At 49.3% G+C, this 17,165-nt stretch overlaps 1 protein-coding gene across 1 annotated transcript; it reads right to left on the minus strand.

Annotated features, from left to right (window-relative positions):
• Positions 1-682: 682 nt before the first annotated feature.
• Trim63 (tripartite motif containing 63) lies at positions 683-15,036 on the minus strand. Its single transcript, XM_040756390.1, has 9 exons — positions 14,762-15,036; positions 13,590-13,762; positions 10,405-10,573; positions 9,431-9,526; positions 7,451-7,684; positions 4,967-4,989; positions 4,551-4,675; positions 2,388-2,459; positions 683-1,429 (listed from the first exon to the last, which is right to left on the minus strand). Exons 1-9 carry the CDS (start codon positions 14,918-14,920, stop codon positions 1,419-1,421), a joined length of 1,062 nt encoding a protein of 353 aa, XP_040612324.1. The 5' UTR covers positions 14,921-15,036; the 3' UTR covers positions 683-1,418.
• Positions 15,037-17,165: the final 2,129 nt, after the last annotated feature.

Raw genomic sequence — 17,165 nt, forward strand, 5'->3', positions numbered from 1 at the left:
GTATCCCTGTCTGGCCTGACCCTTGACACGTAGTCAAGTGTAGTCTCAAACTCACGCAGTTTGAATGCTGAGATTACAGGTGTGACCTGTCATCCAGCTTCATCAGCGTTTGTCTTAAGACAGGGTCTCAGACTGACCCAAACTCACTTCGAGATGACCTTGAATACCACAAGATGACCTTGAACGTCAAATCTTACTGCCTCTACCTCCCAAATAGGATTATAAGTGTATTCCACCATGCCCCACCTTCACCAACTCTCAGCTTTTTGGCTTTTGTTTATTTTGAGGCCAGGTTTGTCTACATAGGCCTGGCTATCCTTGATTTACAGAGATCCACCTGCCTCACCCTCCAGAGTACTGGGACTAAAGGCATGTGCACTACCATGCCAGCTTTCTTCTGGTAGACTGTTTCCAGTATTTATGTCTTCCTGTGTTCTGCTTGCCTGTAGGTGAGCTGAGTCTAAGATGCTCTCTGAGATTGGACAAGGTGTATTAAAGGGATTAAAAACTGCCTGAAACTGAATTCTTTTCCCCTAAAAACAAAACAAACAGAAACAGGCTAAAGGAGGACGGGGCCTCCTGCAGAGCAGGGTGGAGTTTTCATCTAGTATTTCCATGGTCCTCAATTCCATTGCTAACAACACACACTCTCTCTTTCAAGATAAATGAAATTACACCTCTCTTCTGGTTACATGAAAAAAGCGCTGTGCATTTATTTTTATTATTTTTCATTATTATTTTTGAGACAGAGTCTCTCTGTGTAGTCCTGGCTGGTCTGGAACTCTCCATGTAGACCAGGCCAGCCTCGAACTCATAGAGATACAGCTACCTCTACAGTGCTGGGATTAAAGGGCATTTGCCCCCAGGCCCAGCCTGTTGTGCACTTACTAAAACAACATATAACATGAACTCAGTCCTCTCCCCTTGTTTGGGGATGGGCACTGAAATACAGTACATTGCCCCTTTCTAGGCCTTTGAGTGAGACCCAGCCCTCCCACCAAGGAAGGGAAGTGGGCAGCTTTATTAGCTTGGCTTCCTTTCCTCTTTGTGACAATGGCCAGCCACACCATGACCAGGCGTGATCATACAAAAGTTTTCATACAAAAAGCACCAAATTGGCATACATATACAGGTATATACAAAAATCACATTTTAAAAACATACAAAATATTTTGTTTTGCACCAACGTAGAAAAGTGTCCTGTGACGTTTTGAGTATGTTTCCAATCGTGTTTGAGCAGCTGCTGGACGCAGCGGTGAGGGGGTCCTACTCTAGTCCCTGCTCTCTGAGCAGAGAGAAGACACACTTCCCCATTGTGCCCCCCCAAAGGAGCCCTGAGCCCCAACTCCCTCCCGAGATGGGTCTGTCACCAGCCTACTCCGTCTTCGCATCCAGAGGGTGTCTATTCCTCCAGCTCCTCATTGGTGTCCTGGAAAAGAAAATCAGGCACAGGCTCATGGTGAGACACAGACTCAAGAGGACCCAGTCCAGAGCTGTGGTGACAAGTAACATCACCTCCAGCCTGGGCTCCTTCTTTAGAGCCAAACTAGAATTTAGCTGTCAGAATTCAATGGGCTGCACTTGGCTTAGAGCAGTGGTTCTCAACTTTCCAAATGCTGTGACCCTCTAACACCGTCCCTCATGCTGTGGGGACCCTCAACCATAAAAGTACTTCATAACTGCAATTTTGCTGCTGTTATGAATCATAACATAAATATCTGTGTCTTCCGATGGTTTTAGGCAATCCTTGCGAAAGGGTCATTTGATCCCCCTCTTCACCCAAAGGGGTCATGACCCACAGGTTAAGAACCACTGCCTTAGATTCTTCTGAGTTAGCTACTTTAGCTGGAGTGGAATTTGGCTCCAGTAACTAGGCCTGAACACTAACCAGGGGAGCATGCCCTTAATCCCAGCTCTAAGAGGCCAGCCATTAAGAAAAGGGAGGAGATGGTGGGGGAGGAGGTGACAGCAGCTGGGAACTGTCCCCAGCATCCACACAAAGAAGACCTATGACCATGGTAGCTCCTGTGATTTCAGAGCTCAGAAGACAGGAAGAGGGATTTCTGAGCAACTTGGCTAGCTAGGCGAGCAAATTCATGAACTCTGGGTTCAATAAGAGACCTGCCTCAGTGAATAGAGTGGAGAGTGATCAAGAAGACCCTCCATGCCAGCCTTGGGCACCCCTGATCACACACATGTGCAAACATGCATATATGCATGCATACCTCAGGTGTACAAAAAGAGGGAGGGACCAAAATAATAATACACACTCTACACACACACACACACACACACACACACACACACACACACACACACCCTGAGAATATATAGCCTGACACTCCTATCACCAATGGTACAAGGGCAGAGAAAGGTAGAGTTCTTACCTTCTTTCTCCTCTGTGGACACACCCTCTTCCTGATCTTCCTCATCTTCAATAAACTCCTCCTCATCCTCATCTGTGACAAGACCAATTGTTTTGAAATGGGATTGGCTTCTCAGAGCAACTTTTAGAAGAAGATTGGCCTCTGGGCCCAACTGAGAACCCACCTAGAAGCAGCAGGGACCTAGGAGGTACTGGGCTTGTAGGACCCCGGCTCACAGAGTCCAGCCTGCAGTCCCCTGCCTCCCCCTCCCTCCAGATCACAGTCTGTGTCCTCAGGGATGCAGGAGACACATTAGGGTGCTGCGCATTTCAGTGCAACAGACACATTACAAAGGGGGAGCTCGGTAAACATTTCCTATCCTTCCTGATCAGAGTCCTTGCCTTTAAGGAATTTGCTCAGCCTTTGGAACCAGTTGGCTTAGCGTCTTGCTGTTTGCCACATTCCTCAATCCACAGAGAGGCAGTCTGTGGTGGCCTGGGGGTTTCTGCTCAGGACAGTGTCATTTCTGCTTCCCTCCACCCCAGGTGCAACCTGGGCCCCCACTTTCTCATCCTGGGATGTGACCTTCAAACTTTCCTAGCAGGGCTTTTCCCCCTCCCCCTCCAGGCCTCAGGGATTACAGAGTCAGCATTTGTCATGTATAATTTACAAACCAGAGCACCGTGTTTAAATTTGTAATCCCAGCACTCAGGAAACTGAGGTAAGAGGTTAGCCACAAATCCAAGGACAGCCTGGGCTACATAGTGACACCCTATCTCAAAAAAAAAAAAATCCCCAAACCAAAACTACAAAAATGGCAAGTAAAAACTCCAGCCAAACACCCAGGATGCATGCATAAACTGGCTAATCCAGAGGGCTTGTTTTTCATTAAGTCATAGTTACTAATCGTTTCCCCAGAGAATCACTGTGGGTTAGTGCCATGATGTCTTCACGTTGTCTCATATGTCCTCAGAGAGTCTTGTGAACCAAATGGCCCTGGGTGGGGTTTGTACTCCCTGCTTACTAACTGTCCACGCTCCGTTTCCTAAGCTGTGAAATGGAGGTACTAACAGAACTCCAGCCTAGAGTTGATCGGTCAGGGTCTCAGTGCTCAGAGCATAAAAAATTCAATGAAAAAATAAGCTCAGGATGGGCATAGTAGCACACACCTTTAATCCCAGCACTCGGGAGGCAGAGGCAGGTGGATCTCTGTGAGTTCAAGGCCAGCCTGGTCTCAAGAAATGGCGTTGGTATGCTCCCCTCCTCACCGTGGTTATGAAGGGTGTACAGGCCTTCAACATGTTATGTTTATACAGTACAATCTGCCTCCAACTCACCATCTTTCTGCCTCAACTTCCCAAGTGCTAAGACTCTAAGCCTGTACCAGCAGCCCTTAATTTTTAGTCCAAAAAAAAAAAAAAAAAAAAAAAAAAGAAGCTCAGAGAAGCACAAAAAAGCTGGCTCAGTGGGAGAACACTTGCCACTTGCCTAACATGGGTTTACTCACCAGTAACAGACACACATACACACACGCACGCGCGCACACACACACACACACAAACACCAAAAAACCCAGGAGACCACCAAGGTACACGGGGTCTCACCAAAAGTCTCACAAGCAGCACACAATGACTGAATCAGGAGTTGAAGTTAGATCTCTCTAATACCAGATGTCATGCGCTTTTGGATTAAAAAATATTTTTGTTTTATTTTTTATTTTTGGAGACAGAGTTTCTCTGTGTAGCTTTGGAGCCTATCCTGGCATTCCCTCTGTAGACCAGGCTGGCCTTGAACTCAGAGATCCCCTGCCTCTGCCTCCCAAGTGCTGGGATTAAAGGTGTGCCACCACCACCCATCTTCACAAATAATTTATTGAGCAACAATTATGCAGCAGGCACTATGCTAGGCTCTAGATTAATCACAAAGTTGACTGTGTAGTCACAAATGGTGACACACACCTTTAATCCCAGTGTTCAGGAGGTACAGGCAGAGACAGGCAGAGCTCTGTGAGTTCCAGGCCAGTTTGGTCTACTTAGAGAATTCTAGGACAGCCAGGGCTCCATGGAGAGCCCCTGTCGAAGTTGACTTTTTAGTGGATCTGCCTACCATCAGGGCTCAAAGAGGACCGCTGCCTTTCAAGGGTCAAACAAGAGTGTGAGCAAGTAGCATTAGCACATCCTTTACCTGTTCCAAAGTCGATGGCCCTTAGGGCTTCTGCTATGTGTCCTAAATCCAGAGTAAAGTAGTCCATGTTTTCAAAGCCCTGCTCTGTCTTCCCCAGCTGGCAGCCCTTGGAAGCTTCCACGATACTGAGGGGAGAAGGACAGGGTAAGGGCTCAGGGCTCATGCTGGAAGGGACAGCTCAGCCTCCTCTGTGGCTCTGTCCCAGCCCCACTGTCCATCCCTGAAGTGAGAGGGGATGAAGGGGTAGAGAACATTTCTTCTCCAGGGTCAGGCAGGGTGAATGACCCAAGAAAGTAGGGGATATGAGCTGGGGATGAGCCCCCAGGCCTGAAGAACTAATTCACAGGGTCCCACTGGGCAAGTGTCAGAAGCCCTTGGGAATTAAGGACTTAGGCCACAGTCCCAGAGACACTAACCTCTTGATGAGTTGCTTGGCACTCTGTGGGGAGAAAGAGCAGAGGTTAGCCTTGCAAAACCCCAGGAGACATAAAATAGTGACCTCCTGAGCATAGACTCAGGTACCGTTCCATGGTGCAGTTGTAACTTGATTCCTGCCCTAAGTCCGAAGTTAGACAGAATGTGGGCATTTCCTCTCTGTCTCTGGTAAGCACAGGTCTGAAAAGCCAAAACTCCAGATCAACCCTTCCCCCAGCCTTCACTCCAAGAGACTATGTTGTATGCAACAGGCCTAGGGCCAAAACTGAACACAAAGGAACTCCAAAACCCCCAGCCTCCTAGATACTTGGATCCTGGGGACTGTTTGGCCTCAAAAGAAATTCCCTGTAGTCTCCAGGAAATTCAATTCTGAAAAATATTGGTACAATAGACCACCTGCAAGCCATAGAAACCACAGAATGTTCCCTCCCAGTACCAACCAATGAGAAAAATGGGTACACAGGTATTACATGCCAAAAACATGACTTTGAAAAATCTCTTGATTGTTCCCCAAATGTCAACCAATCAGAAACCAACCCGTACCTATGGATGCAATCCTGTAACTTTTGTTTTTAAAACCTAGCAGTTGGCTGGGCGGTGGTGGCACATGCCTTTAATCCCAGCACTCGGGAGGCAGAGGCAGGTGGATCTCTGTGAGTTCAAAGCCAGCCTGGTCTACAAGAGCTAGTTCCAGGACAGTCTCCAAAGCCACAGAGAAACCCTGTCTCAAAAAACAACAACAAAAACCCCCCAAAAAACAAAACAACAACAAAAAAAACACCTAGCAGTAGACAGGGAGCTTCACCCCCTCTGGAGGCTGCTGCGCTAGCTTGCTAGACAGGGTCCCTCCCAAGGAAGGATAGAATAATCAATAAACCTTGTGCATTTACATGGGTGGTCTGTCTGCCTGGTCTCTTTGAGGATCCTTGTGACTTGGGCACAAGGTCTTGTCCAGTATTCACCCTGTTGTGGTAGGAAGTCAGGGTTCTGAGACCAAGCCATTCCCAATGAAGTACCCTGCATGAGAGTCAATCAAAGCCCCTTTTCAGATGCATGGTCTGGACAAATGAGGAGCTGACCCATGAGAAAAGCTGAATGCATGGGTTGTGTGTGTGTGTGTGTGTGTGTGTGTTTAAACTTTTCTTTGTATGTGTGTGTGCCTGTGTGAGTTTATGTGCACCACATGTATGCAGCAGCTCCTGGAGGCCAGAAGAGGGTGTCAGATTCCCCTGGAACTGGAATTATACGTGCAGATGCTAGGAACCTAACTCAAGTCCTCTGACAGAGCAGTGAGCACTGTTGACCTCCTGAGCCATCATCCCTCTAGACCTTTGCGTTTTGCTGTTGTTGAAAAGATCTGTATATTTTTGTTTTATGTATATGTATGTCATCTGCATGTATGTATGTACACCCTTGGAAGTCAGAAGTGGTCATTGGGTCCCCTGGAACTGGCATTGTGGATGGTTGTAAGTCACCGTGTAGGTGCTGGGAATCCAGTGAATTCAGGTCCTTTGCAAGAACAAAAAGTGTTCAAGTGTTCTTTTTTTTTTTTTTTTTTTTGAGATAGGGTCTCTCTATTATGTAGCTGGCTGTACTGGAATTTGCTTTGTAGACCTGGCTGACCTCAAACTCACAGAAATCAACCTGCCTCTGCCTCACCAGTGCTGGAACTAGGGGTGTGCAGCACTAAGAGTGTTCTTAACCACAGGGCCATCTATTTTTGTTTTGTTTTGTTTTTCTTCGAGACAGAGTTTCGCTGTGGCTTTGGAAGCTGTCCTGGAACTAGCTCTTGTAGACCAGGCTGATCTCGAACTCACAGAGATCTGCCTACCTCTGCCTCCCGAGTGCTGAGACTAAATGAGTGCACCACCACTGCCTGGCTTTTTTTTTTTTTTAAGATTGTATTTATTATGTATACAGACTTCTGCCTGCATGCTAGAAGAGGGCACCAGATCTCATTACAGATGTTGTGAGCCACCCTGTGGTTTCTGGAACTTGAACTTAGGACCTCTGGAAGAGCAGCCAGCACTATTAACTTCTGAACTCTCTCTCCTGCCCCTGGGCCATCTATTTTTTAATGTGTTTGTTTGTGTTGTTGTTTATTTTAAGACAGAGTCTCACTATGAAGTCTTGGCTGGCCTGGAGCTCCCTATACAGAAAAGGTGAGCCTCAAACTCACAGAGATCCTCCTGCCTCCGCCTGTGTCTCCTTCTGCCTCTGCCTGTGCCTTCCAAGTGCTGGGATCAAAGTTGTGAGCCACCAAGTCTAACCCGGCATGTTTTATTTTGAGATAACATTCTACCTGGTTTCCCCTCAACTTGCAATCCTCCTGTCTCAGCCTCTCAAGTATTAGGATTACAGGCATGAGCTACTATGCCTGGCATCTCACCAGGTGTAAAAGACCTGTTCAAGGGTTAAGGAAGAGGATACTTCAAATCCACCCAGGCCCTCCATGTGCCACTCACCAAGAGGAAGGTGGCCCCTCCAGGCTCGTCCAGGGACTGGATGGCTGTCTCCACAAGCTTGGTGGACTTTTCCAGCTGCTCTCGGTACTGGAGGATCAGGGCCTCTATGAAACCCAGCTTCTCCTCCTGTTCCTGCGTGATCCGCTGCAGCAACTCGCTCTTCTTCTCATCCAAGATGGCGTAGAGGGCATCAAACTTCTGGCTCAGCTCCTCCTTCACCTGGTGGCTGTTTTCCTGAGGACAGAAATCCTACAGTCTCATCTCATGAGGTCCCAGCCCACTTTCTGAGACAGAAGGGTCCAAGACCAGTCATCTGCATGGAGAAGAGAGCCTGCCAAGTCCTCCCCACAAGGAGGCAAAGCTAACGGGAAGAGCATGCCTACACAAAGGCTGACATGGTACAACTCAACGAGACTGTCTCAAAATAAAAAAGTAAAATGGTTGGCAGTGGCACCTTTCTGAATGGGATAGCACTCAAGGGACCACAATGTCACCTCCATTCCCACAGCTCTGTTCACTTGCAGTTAGGACTTCGCCCCCTCCCCCACAACAGCTCCAACCCTTCCTCAAGAAGAGACCAGATTATTTTTCCTTTTGGAGACAGGGTCTCACTGTGTATCCCTGGCTTGTTTGGAACTCACTCTGTAGACCAGGCTGGCCTTGAACACACAGAGATCCACCTGCTTTTGCTTCCTGAGAGCTGGGATTAGAGGTGTGCGCCACTGCATCCAGGAAGAGCAGACTTTTGAATACTCTTCCAGGAATGGGAAAGTTTCCTTCTTTTTCTTTTCTTTTCTCTTATCATTCTCCTCTTCTTCTTTTTGTTTGCTTGTTTGTTTTTCAGACAGTTTCATGTAGACCAGGCTGGCCTCAAACTCATTATGTGTAGGAGGATGACCTTGACTTTCTCTGCTTGCATTCATCTCCCAAATGCTGATATTACAGATGTGGAATCACATCTGGCTGAGAAAACTACCTCTGCCTTCTGTAGTCTGTGGAACCAACAGTCTGCCAAAGCTCATTAGAAATGCACATTTTCAGCCAGGTACATTTCTGTAATCCTATCACTTAGAAGGCAGAGCTAGGAGAATCAGGAGTTCAAGGCCAAGACTACATAGTAAATGCAAGGTCGTCCTGTTCTATGCAAAACCTTGTCTCACAAAATCAAATCAAAGATAGAAAGAAAGAAAGAAAGGCAAATAGACAGAAAGGGGACTGGAAAGATGGCTTAGTGGTTACAAGCACTGGCTGCTCTTCCAGAAGACCCTGATTCAATTCCCAGCAACGATATGGTGGCTCACAACCATCTTTAACTCCAGTTCCGGAGAATCCAACTCCCTCTTCTGGCCTCCTCAGGCACTCACACACATGGCAAAACACCTGGCTGGGTGGTGGTGGTGCACACCTTTAATCTCAGCACTGGGGAGGCAGAGAGGCAGGTGGATCCCTGTGAATTCGAGGCCAGCCTGGTCTACAGGGCAAGTTCCAGGACAGGCTCCAAAGCTACAGAGAAACCCTGTCTTAAAAAAATAAAACAACAACAACAACAAAAAGCACCCATATACATTAAAAAAAAAGTAATAAATGAAGACATGGGAAATCCCATTTCATTCCTGATCCACTGAGTCAGAACCCGAGTTTCCACAGGCTCCAGGGTCAAGTGTGAACTTTTAAAGGTCCAGGAACCTTGCTCTGCAGCAAAATGATTGATGCTCGAGACATTCAGGGAGTTGGTAGGTTCCTGTAGTCAGGGACCAGTTGGGTCTGGCTGACCTTGGGCAGGGTCTGACGTAGCTGCTGTGTTCATGAGCTATTTGCCGAGTGAGTGGGGAAGGGCTGTGCCCTTTCCCTGCCATCTATATTGGGCACCCAAGTCTCCAAACCCCAGCCTGAACTACTACTCAGGCCTTCCCCAGAGGCCAGCTGCACTTGAGGTGTCCACTCTGCCTCACCGCTGACAGGGCCACTCATCATCCTCACCTTTGTCACTCGGCAGGAGTCCTCCAGCTGAGAAATGATCGTCTGTACTCGGTCATTCCCGGCCACCAGCATGGAGATGCAGTTACTCAGTTCAGTCTGGATGGGAGGGGGTAAGAGAGGAGAGACAGAAATAGATTCAGAGCCCCGGTTGCTTCTCAGCATCACAGCAATGCGATGGCCCTGCTCCCCATCTCTGACAGAGTCACCAGGAGGGTTGTTATCCCTCCTTCTGAGGTGCAGTTCAGGTCTAAAGCAGAGACTAACACCGATGCTGTATGCTTTATGGACAGATGAGACCCAGAGAAAGAAACTGAGCACCCCAGAACACACAGCAAGATACCGACAAAGGAACAAAAGAAAAACTTTTTGTTTTTTGAGAAGGGGTCTTACTATGCTGGCTCAGAACTTACTATGTAGACCGGGTTGGCCTCAAATTCATAGAGATCCACCTGTCTCTGCCTCATGAGTGCTATGCTTAAAGGCCTGTGCTGTCAACCCTCTGGCTTCTAATTTCTGAGAAAAGGAATAGAATTGGAAAGCTCCAGAAGAGAAAAGTCCAAGAGCGACATGGCATGTGGAGAACAGAGTTCGGGAAGGCTACAGCTTACTGCAGACAGGATGCTGGGGTTGCCAGGGCCCAGGGAAGAACCTCAACTCTGTCTTGTGCTACAGGAGAGGCCCAGGTAGAGAGATCTGGGACCCCAGAGTACACAGGAGGGGAAGCCATGGCCTGGAAGGGCCTGGTGGCCTGGTCCTAGGGCTGGCCTCTTCCCTGTGGCCACACCCAGGTGTTCTCAAGTGGCTCTAAGTATAACCCATGAGCTCAGTCACCTCCCCCAGGGAGGCAAAGGGTGCTGCCCCTGTGGCCTGGGAAGTCCCTCCAGGGGGACTATTCCTGAAAGGCGGGCTCAGCACATCCACAAGGGTGAAATCCACCCTCGGGATCATCTGGGCACAGTGACTGTAATCAATACCTTCTGTCCCTGAAAGATGTTTTGCAGCGGGGCTACCTCACAGGCCTGGTGGGCCCCGAACACCTTGCACAGGGAGCAAGTAGGCACCTCACACGTGAGACAGTAGATGTTGATTTTCTCATCTTCGTGCTCCTTGCACATCGGGTGGCTGCCTTTCTGTAGAGGCCGACTGAGGGGGAGAAAAATCCCAAGTCAGGGATGTCTCTAACTGTCCCTTGCTAACTCCAAGCACAGGACGTCACCATATCCACTGACAGCTCCCAGTGTGTCAGCCTGCTCCAAACATTTTCTGTTTTATCTTCTGGGAGCCCAAGATCAGGGAGACTAATGATATCAAACCTGTTCCCAAACCCCCAAACTCAGACTCCAGCATTAGGGCTGGCCTGAGTTGGTACGGGGGACCTGGGGAGGGCCCCAGAATTCTAGTCAGGCCAGAAGATGCTGACCTTAGGGAAGAGGCAACAGAGTCCCAGAAAATGAACAGACTTGCCCAAGGTCGCCCAGCACACACAGGCAGGGAAGGTTAGAACGTCTTTGCTCTAATTATAGCCCCATAGCTCTTGGTTGCTGGGCCTGGGCAGCTTATTCTGATGGCAACCCTTATGTCTATATTTAATCTATCAGACCATAGCCTTGTTTTTCCCCCCTGCGTCTATAACATACAGTACCTGGCGTGGAGACCGTGAGAATGAAATGCAAGTGGGAAGAATACACGAGTAAACATATCCCGAGGGCGTCCGAGGGTTCAGAGAAGGGGACGGTATGCACACCCTCAGCCACACAAACAGCACATGGGGGGCAGGGCTGTCTAGAAGCCCAGTGCAAAGCTTGACCTGTGCCACACAAAGGCTCTCTGGGGTCCAGAGTCTCTTCCTTTTTGTTTTTAAAAATGCCTTGATTGATTATGTGTGTGTTGGGGGGAAATGTTTGTGCCATGGCACATGATGGAGGTCAGAGGGCAGCTTGAAGGAGTCTGTACTCTCCTCTACCATGTGGGTCCTGAACTCAGGTCGACAGGCTTGGCGGCAAGCACCTTTACTCACTGAGTCATCTTGCTGGCCCAAGAGTTTCTTCCTTCTGTTCTAGGACCTTTCTCCCTTTATTACTTTCTCCCCCTACGGTGTCTGGCATGCTCCTCTCCAGCATCAGTCATTTCCCAGCGTCCACGGGGGTTTTAGACAAGGTCTTACCTCCCAAGTGATACAGAACTTACATCCATTCAGGGTAAGCAGCCATTTCTATGCTACCTCTGATGCCCAGCCCCTAACATGTAAGCATCTCATAAGCCTCAAATAGTGACTGTCCCCATCAGTATCACCTCCCACAGCCCTGCATGGCTGTCACACCCCAGACTTCACTGCCCCCTCCAGGAGCCCCTCTCCAGGCTGGTTTTTGGTTTGGGCTTTGTTTTCATCTTTGGGCTCAGGGACCTCATACTGTGGCTGTGGTGATGGGGTTTCCCAGGTGTCACCTGCTGCTCTCCCCTAGGGTGGCAGTTGCAGTACAGAGTGTGAAATAAGATGGAGAGGGCCTGCTGCTTGAGAGCCCCTCCCTCCCTGGTGGCCAGGTATCAGGGTCAAACATTTGCTTGTTTGGTGTGATCTTACTCTTCAGGCCTCAGTGTCTCTCAGAGCTGTCCCAACCATGTCAGAATGTGACCTGCAGAGCTCTGAGCAGACCTTGGTTAAGGGCAACTGTCATGATCACTCACCTACGAGGAAAAAGTCTCAAAGAGTCCAGACACAACATACTCCTCAGGACTCTACAGCTGTGGGCTGACATTGTGTACTATAAATTGCATTATTATTATTATTGCTACTGCCATCATCGTCATTATCATTGTCATCATCATCAGAAACAGGCATTTGTGGGCCGCCAAGATGGCTCAGCAGACTTGCATGGCAGCACGAGGCTAGCACTCCGAGTTAGATGCCTGGAATTCATGTAAAGGCAGAAGGAGAGAACGGATTCCATAAAGTTGTCCTCTGACCTCCACTCCAGGGCCATGGTGTGTGTGCACTCCTACTCATATCACTCACTAATAACAATAAATAATACAAATAATTTTAAAATGTACGGGCATGCCCTATCTGAGGAAGGGACTGGGCAGGGCCTTGTGCTAGAAAGAGTTCTATCACCGAGCTACATTTCCAGCCCCTTATTTTTATTATTTTGCTTTTCTTTGAATCAGAACCCTGCTGAGTTGCCTAGATGTGCCTAGAGACTGAGATCCTCCTCCCTCAGACCTCCAAGTAGCTGAGATTGCAGGCATATGCCTCCATGCCTGGGGCTCAACAATGTCCATTTGTAGTGTTGTGTTCTAGCTACACGAGACCAATACAACACAGCTGTCCACTGTGGAGACTGGAGAGATAGGTGGGCAATTAAGAGAGCTCGCTGCTCTTGCAGAGGAACTGGGTTTGGTTCCCAGCACCCACATGACAGCTCACAACCGTCTGCAACTCCAGTTCTAGTTCCAGGGGGTGGTGATGGCGCTATCTGGTCAACTTGACTACATCTGGAATTAACTAAAACCCAGGTGGCTAGGTATACCCATAAGGGATTTTTCTCCTAATTAAATCATTTCAGTGGGAAGACCCACTTTTAATCCAGATCTTTGTGAAGCTGGAAGATCCGCCTCTCATCTGGGCCACACCTTCTGCGGGAGTCCAATATAAAGGACATGGAGGGAGGAAGCCTGCTCTCTCTGTGCCTGCTTGCTCTTGCTCTCACTAGCAAGTCCGTTCCTTCACTGGCATTAGAGTTTATTTTTTTGGGGATTCCAGCATCTACTGAAGATCAGTCTTGTGGGCTGAAAACTACTGGATTCTTGGACCTTCTGTTGGTAGACAGCCATTTGTTGGACTAGGTGGACGGCAGCCTGATTGCCATCCTAGTGAACCCTGTGTATATATTTATTCTGTAAATTCTGTTCCTCTAGAGAACCTTGACTAATACGGGGATCCAGTACCCTCTTCTGTCCTTCACAGACACCAGGCACACACACACACACACACACACTGATCTCGGGGCTGTCTTTCAAGCCCCTAGTATACCCAGTGAACTCAAGAGCGGAGGCTCTGTCTGAGGTGGGGGGTGATGGCTGTCTGTACTGATGAATGCGGCTATAGTCTCCCAGGGCAGTGGCGGGGGCAGGAGGCTGGGCTGTTCCACTGCATACTGACCTAGAGCACTCCTGCTTGTAGATGTCAATGATGTTCTCCACCAGGAGATTCCTCTGCAGGCCGTACACCCCATGCCGGTCCATGATCACCTCGTGTCGGCAGGAGGGGCAGCGGAAACGGCCTCCAGACATGGACACTGAACCACTGCGGTTGGTCCAGTAGGGATTTGCAGCCTGCAGACAGCCAAGGCAAAGATGAGGCTGGAGATTTTTCCCTCTCCAGTCAACAGTTCTCCTCTCCCCAGTGACCCCACACACACTGTCCAAACCAAAGGACACAGGCTCCTGGTCTTGACCTAGAACCAGCCCACTCAAGCGGTTGAAACCTTTAAACAGTATCAGCCAACATGAGTTCAAGTCATGTGACTTTAGGCAAGCAACTCTCTCTCTATGACTCAGTTTACCGCTGATATCACAGGCCTTCGAATTAGTGCCAGCTCCTAGGATTGTTAAAGAAAACTGGAGGAACATTTTTGGTTTTTCAGTTTTGTTTTTGAGATGGGGTCTTGCTGTCTCAACTCGTTAGGTAGCACAGACTGACTTCAGACTCTCAGCAATCCCCCTGCCCCAGCTTCCTGAACACTGTCATTATTGGCATGTGCAACTCCATCTGACTTTGAAGACCATTTTCTGGAGTGGCTCAGGACCCCTGAGTCCCTCTTTCGGGGCAGTCACCACAACTATTCCCTTTCCAACTGCAGGAAGATGGCGTCCCTTCTGCCCCCATATAGGAGCAAACAGCCTCTGAGGACGCTGCTGTGGCTATGAGCCTCTTGCCACCCTCCTTCCAAAGGTCTAGGCCTCCTGCCATGCTGGAGCGGGCTGCTGCCCGGTGCCTGGTTTCTCTCTCCTCTCTGCCCCTCCCCCTCTTATCACTGAGGCATTTGACTCTAGAGACTCAACAGTGAGCCCGCCAGGCAGAGCCGGGAGCTGCAAGCTGCTGTGAGCTGTGGGCCGGGCCGGGTGGGGACTAGATGCTGCATCTCGGAGAAGTGGGGCAGCTCCCCTTCCCTCTTACGCCCCTCCTTCCGCCCCTCCGCAATCCCTACCCCTTCCCAGGGGTCTCCGCACATTGGATCGAGTGGTCAGAAGTGACCTAGGCTGAGGGGGAGAGGGATCTGAGAAGCCGTCCTGGGGGACTGCTTCCATGTCCGGGCCCAGCTTAGTGCTAACCTGAAAGATGTCGTTGGCACACTTCCGGCAGAGGTTGTGCTGGCATGGCAGGATGACCACAGGCTTAGTAAACATCTCCAGGCAGATGGGGCAGATCAGCTGTTTCTCCAGGTTCTCCATGGCGTTTCCATCCGGAATCAAGCTAGATTTATAATCCATGTTGCTTTGAGATGTGGCTGCCTCCACCTGTTTCACACAGCGCGGCACTGGAGGGCTTGCCTTTGTCCCCAAGCCCACTGGGATCCTCTTTGTCTCCTTCTGGCATCTGACTTCTGCCTTGGTCTGATATTTATAGCTGTACCTCTGGTCACATGAGGCCCAGGAGGGGACCAGCTGAGCATTCCGATGCCAAACTGCTGGCCGGGCTTGAGTTTCCTCCAGGCCCCAAAGATTCGGCCCTCTCAGATCACATGCAGGGATGAGCAATCACTGTTCCCCTGGGATGGGGGTCGTAAACAGGAACAGACTGTTCAGAGCCAGGTTCAGGGGAGGGCCAGGTACCCGAGTTTCCTGCAGAAGTTGGTCTCTGCCCCCCCCCCGCAATGCACCCCCCTACAGCACTCCCCCCACACCCTCCCCTGCCCCCCACCCCGCCCCCAGTCAGATGGGAGTGAGGGAATGGGAACTAGAGGTTTCCCAGGCATTCAAGGGATTGACAGCCAGCTTTCCTGCGCCAACCTAAATCAGTTCCCCTTCTGAATCCTTGAGCAGCTCCAAGACAACAGGGCTTGGTTGCCCCTCTGTGAGCCCTTCCCCTTGTCTCAGACACCAGCCAAGCATTTTGATGGTGCGGGCGGCTCACCCTGGCACCCCTCAGCCATTTACTGCACTTCACGCTAAAAGGGCTTTCTTGAGGGCTGGTGGGGTGGCCCAGGGGTAAGGTACTTGCTGACAACCTGCGTTCACCTTTATTTGTTAAGGAAACGAAGATGAGATCCCTTACTGTGCCCCTAAATCCTGTGCCCTCACTCATGGAAGTCCGCCAGAGACTATCCTGGGCTTTGCATACATGTTCATTCTTGGGCCCCAGGAAGAACTGTGGGACACATGGATCTCTTGAGACAAGAGTGATCCGAGCCCTGAGGTAAGATCTAGTGATCTGCAGACCTATATGCCCAGTTACTCAGGAGGCTGAGGCAGGAGGATTAAAATTCAAGACCATCCTGGGCTATATAGTGTTGTCATGTCTCAGAATAGAAGGTAAAACAGAAGCTGATGGTAGTGGTGCAAACATTTAATCCCAGCACTCGGGAGGCAGAGACAGGATCTCTGTGAGTTCGAGGCCAGCCTGGTCTACAGAGTGAGTTCCAGGACAGCCAGGACTGTTACACAGAGAAACCCTGTCTCGAAAAAACAAAAAACAAACAAAAAAAGTAAAAAGATGGGGGCTGGAGAGATAACTGAGGTTAAAAGCACTGACTGATCTTCCAGAGGTCCTGGGTTTGATTCCCAGCAACGGCATAGTGGCTCACAACCATCTATAATGAGATGAGATCTGGTAACTTTTTTTTTTTTTTACGAGACAGGGTTTCTCTGTATTGTTTTTGGAGGCTATCGGTCCAGCCCGGCCTCGAACTCACAGAGATCCACCTGCCTCTGCCTTCCGAGTGCTGGGATTAAAGGCATGCGCCACCACCGCCCGCCCGAGATCTGGTAACTTTTTTGGGTGTGTAACCATACATGCAGGCAGAACACTGTATACATAATAAATAAATAAATCTAAAAATAAAGCAAAAAGATGGAGCACAAGACAGGGTTCAGTTCTCAGTATCCACATGGTGGCTCAAAACTCTTATTTCTAGTTCCGGGGGTTTGGCACCCTCTTCTGGCTGATGTAGGCACTGCATGCCCATAATACACATACATGCAGGCAAAACACCCATACACATAAAAAAATAAATTAATTAATCTTTAAAAATAGTAGGGGCTAGCCGGGCAGCAGAGGCACTTAGGAGACAGAGGCAGGCAGATCTCTGTGAGTTCGAGGCCAGCCTGGTCTACAGAGCTAGTTCCAGGACAGCCAGAGCTGATTTACAGAGAAACCCTGTCTCAAAAAAAACAAAAACAACAAGAAGTAGGGACTGGAGAGACACCTCAGCAATTAAGAGCACTGGCTACTCTTTCATGGGATGCAGGTTCAAATCCCAGTACTCACACGGTGGCTCACAGTTCTAGGTACACACACATACATGCAAGCAAAACACCTGTACACAGAATAAAAATACTTTTAAAGGCAAAAGGAAGGCAGAGATGACTTAATGATAGAGCATTTGTCTAGCATGTGGGATGATGACTTACATTCCACTGTTCATAAATAGCCCCCTCTAAAAACAACCTTAGGGGGGTCCCAAGAGCAGAGGGGCCAGTTTCAGGAAAGGACAGATGAGGAGGAGGGACCAGTCCC

Source organism: Mesocricetus auratus, unplaced genomic scaffold (assembly GCF_017639785.1).
Source record: "Mesocricetus auratus isolate SY011 unplaced genomic scaffold, BCM_Maur_2.0 Super-Scaffold_100014, whole genome shotgun sequence".
In the NCBI taxonomy this organism is placed as follows: domain Eukaryota; kingdom Metazoa; phylum Chordata; class Mammalia; order Rodentia; family Cricetidae; genus Mesocricetus; species Mesocricetus auratus.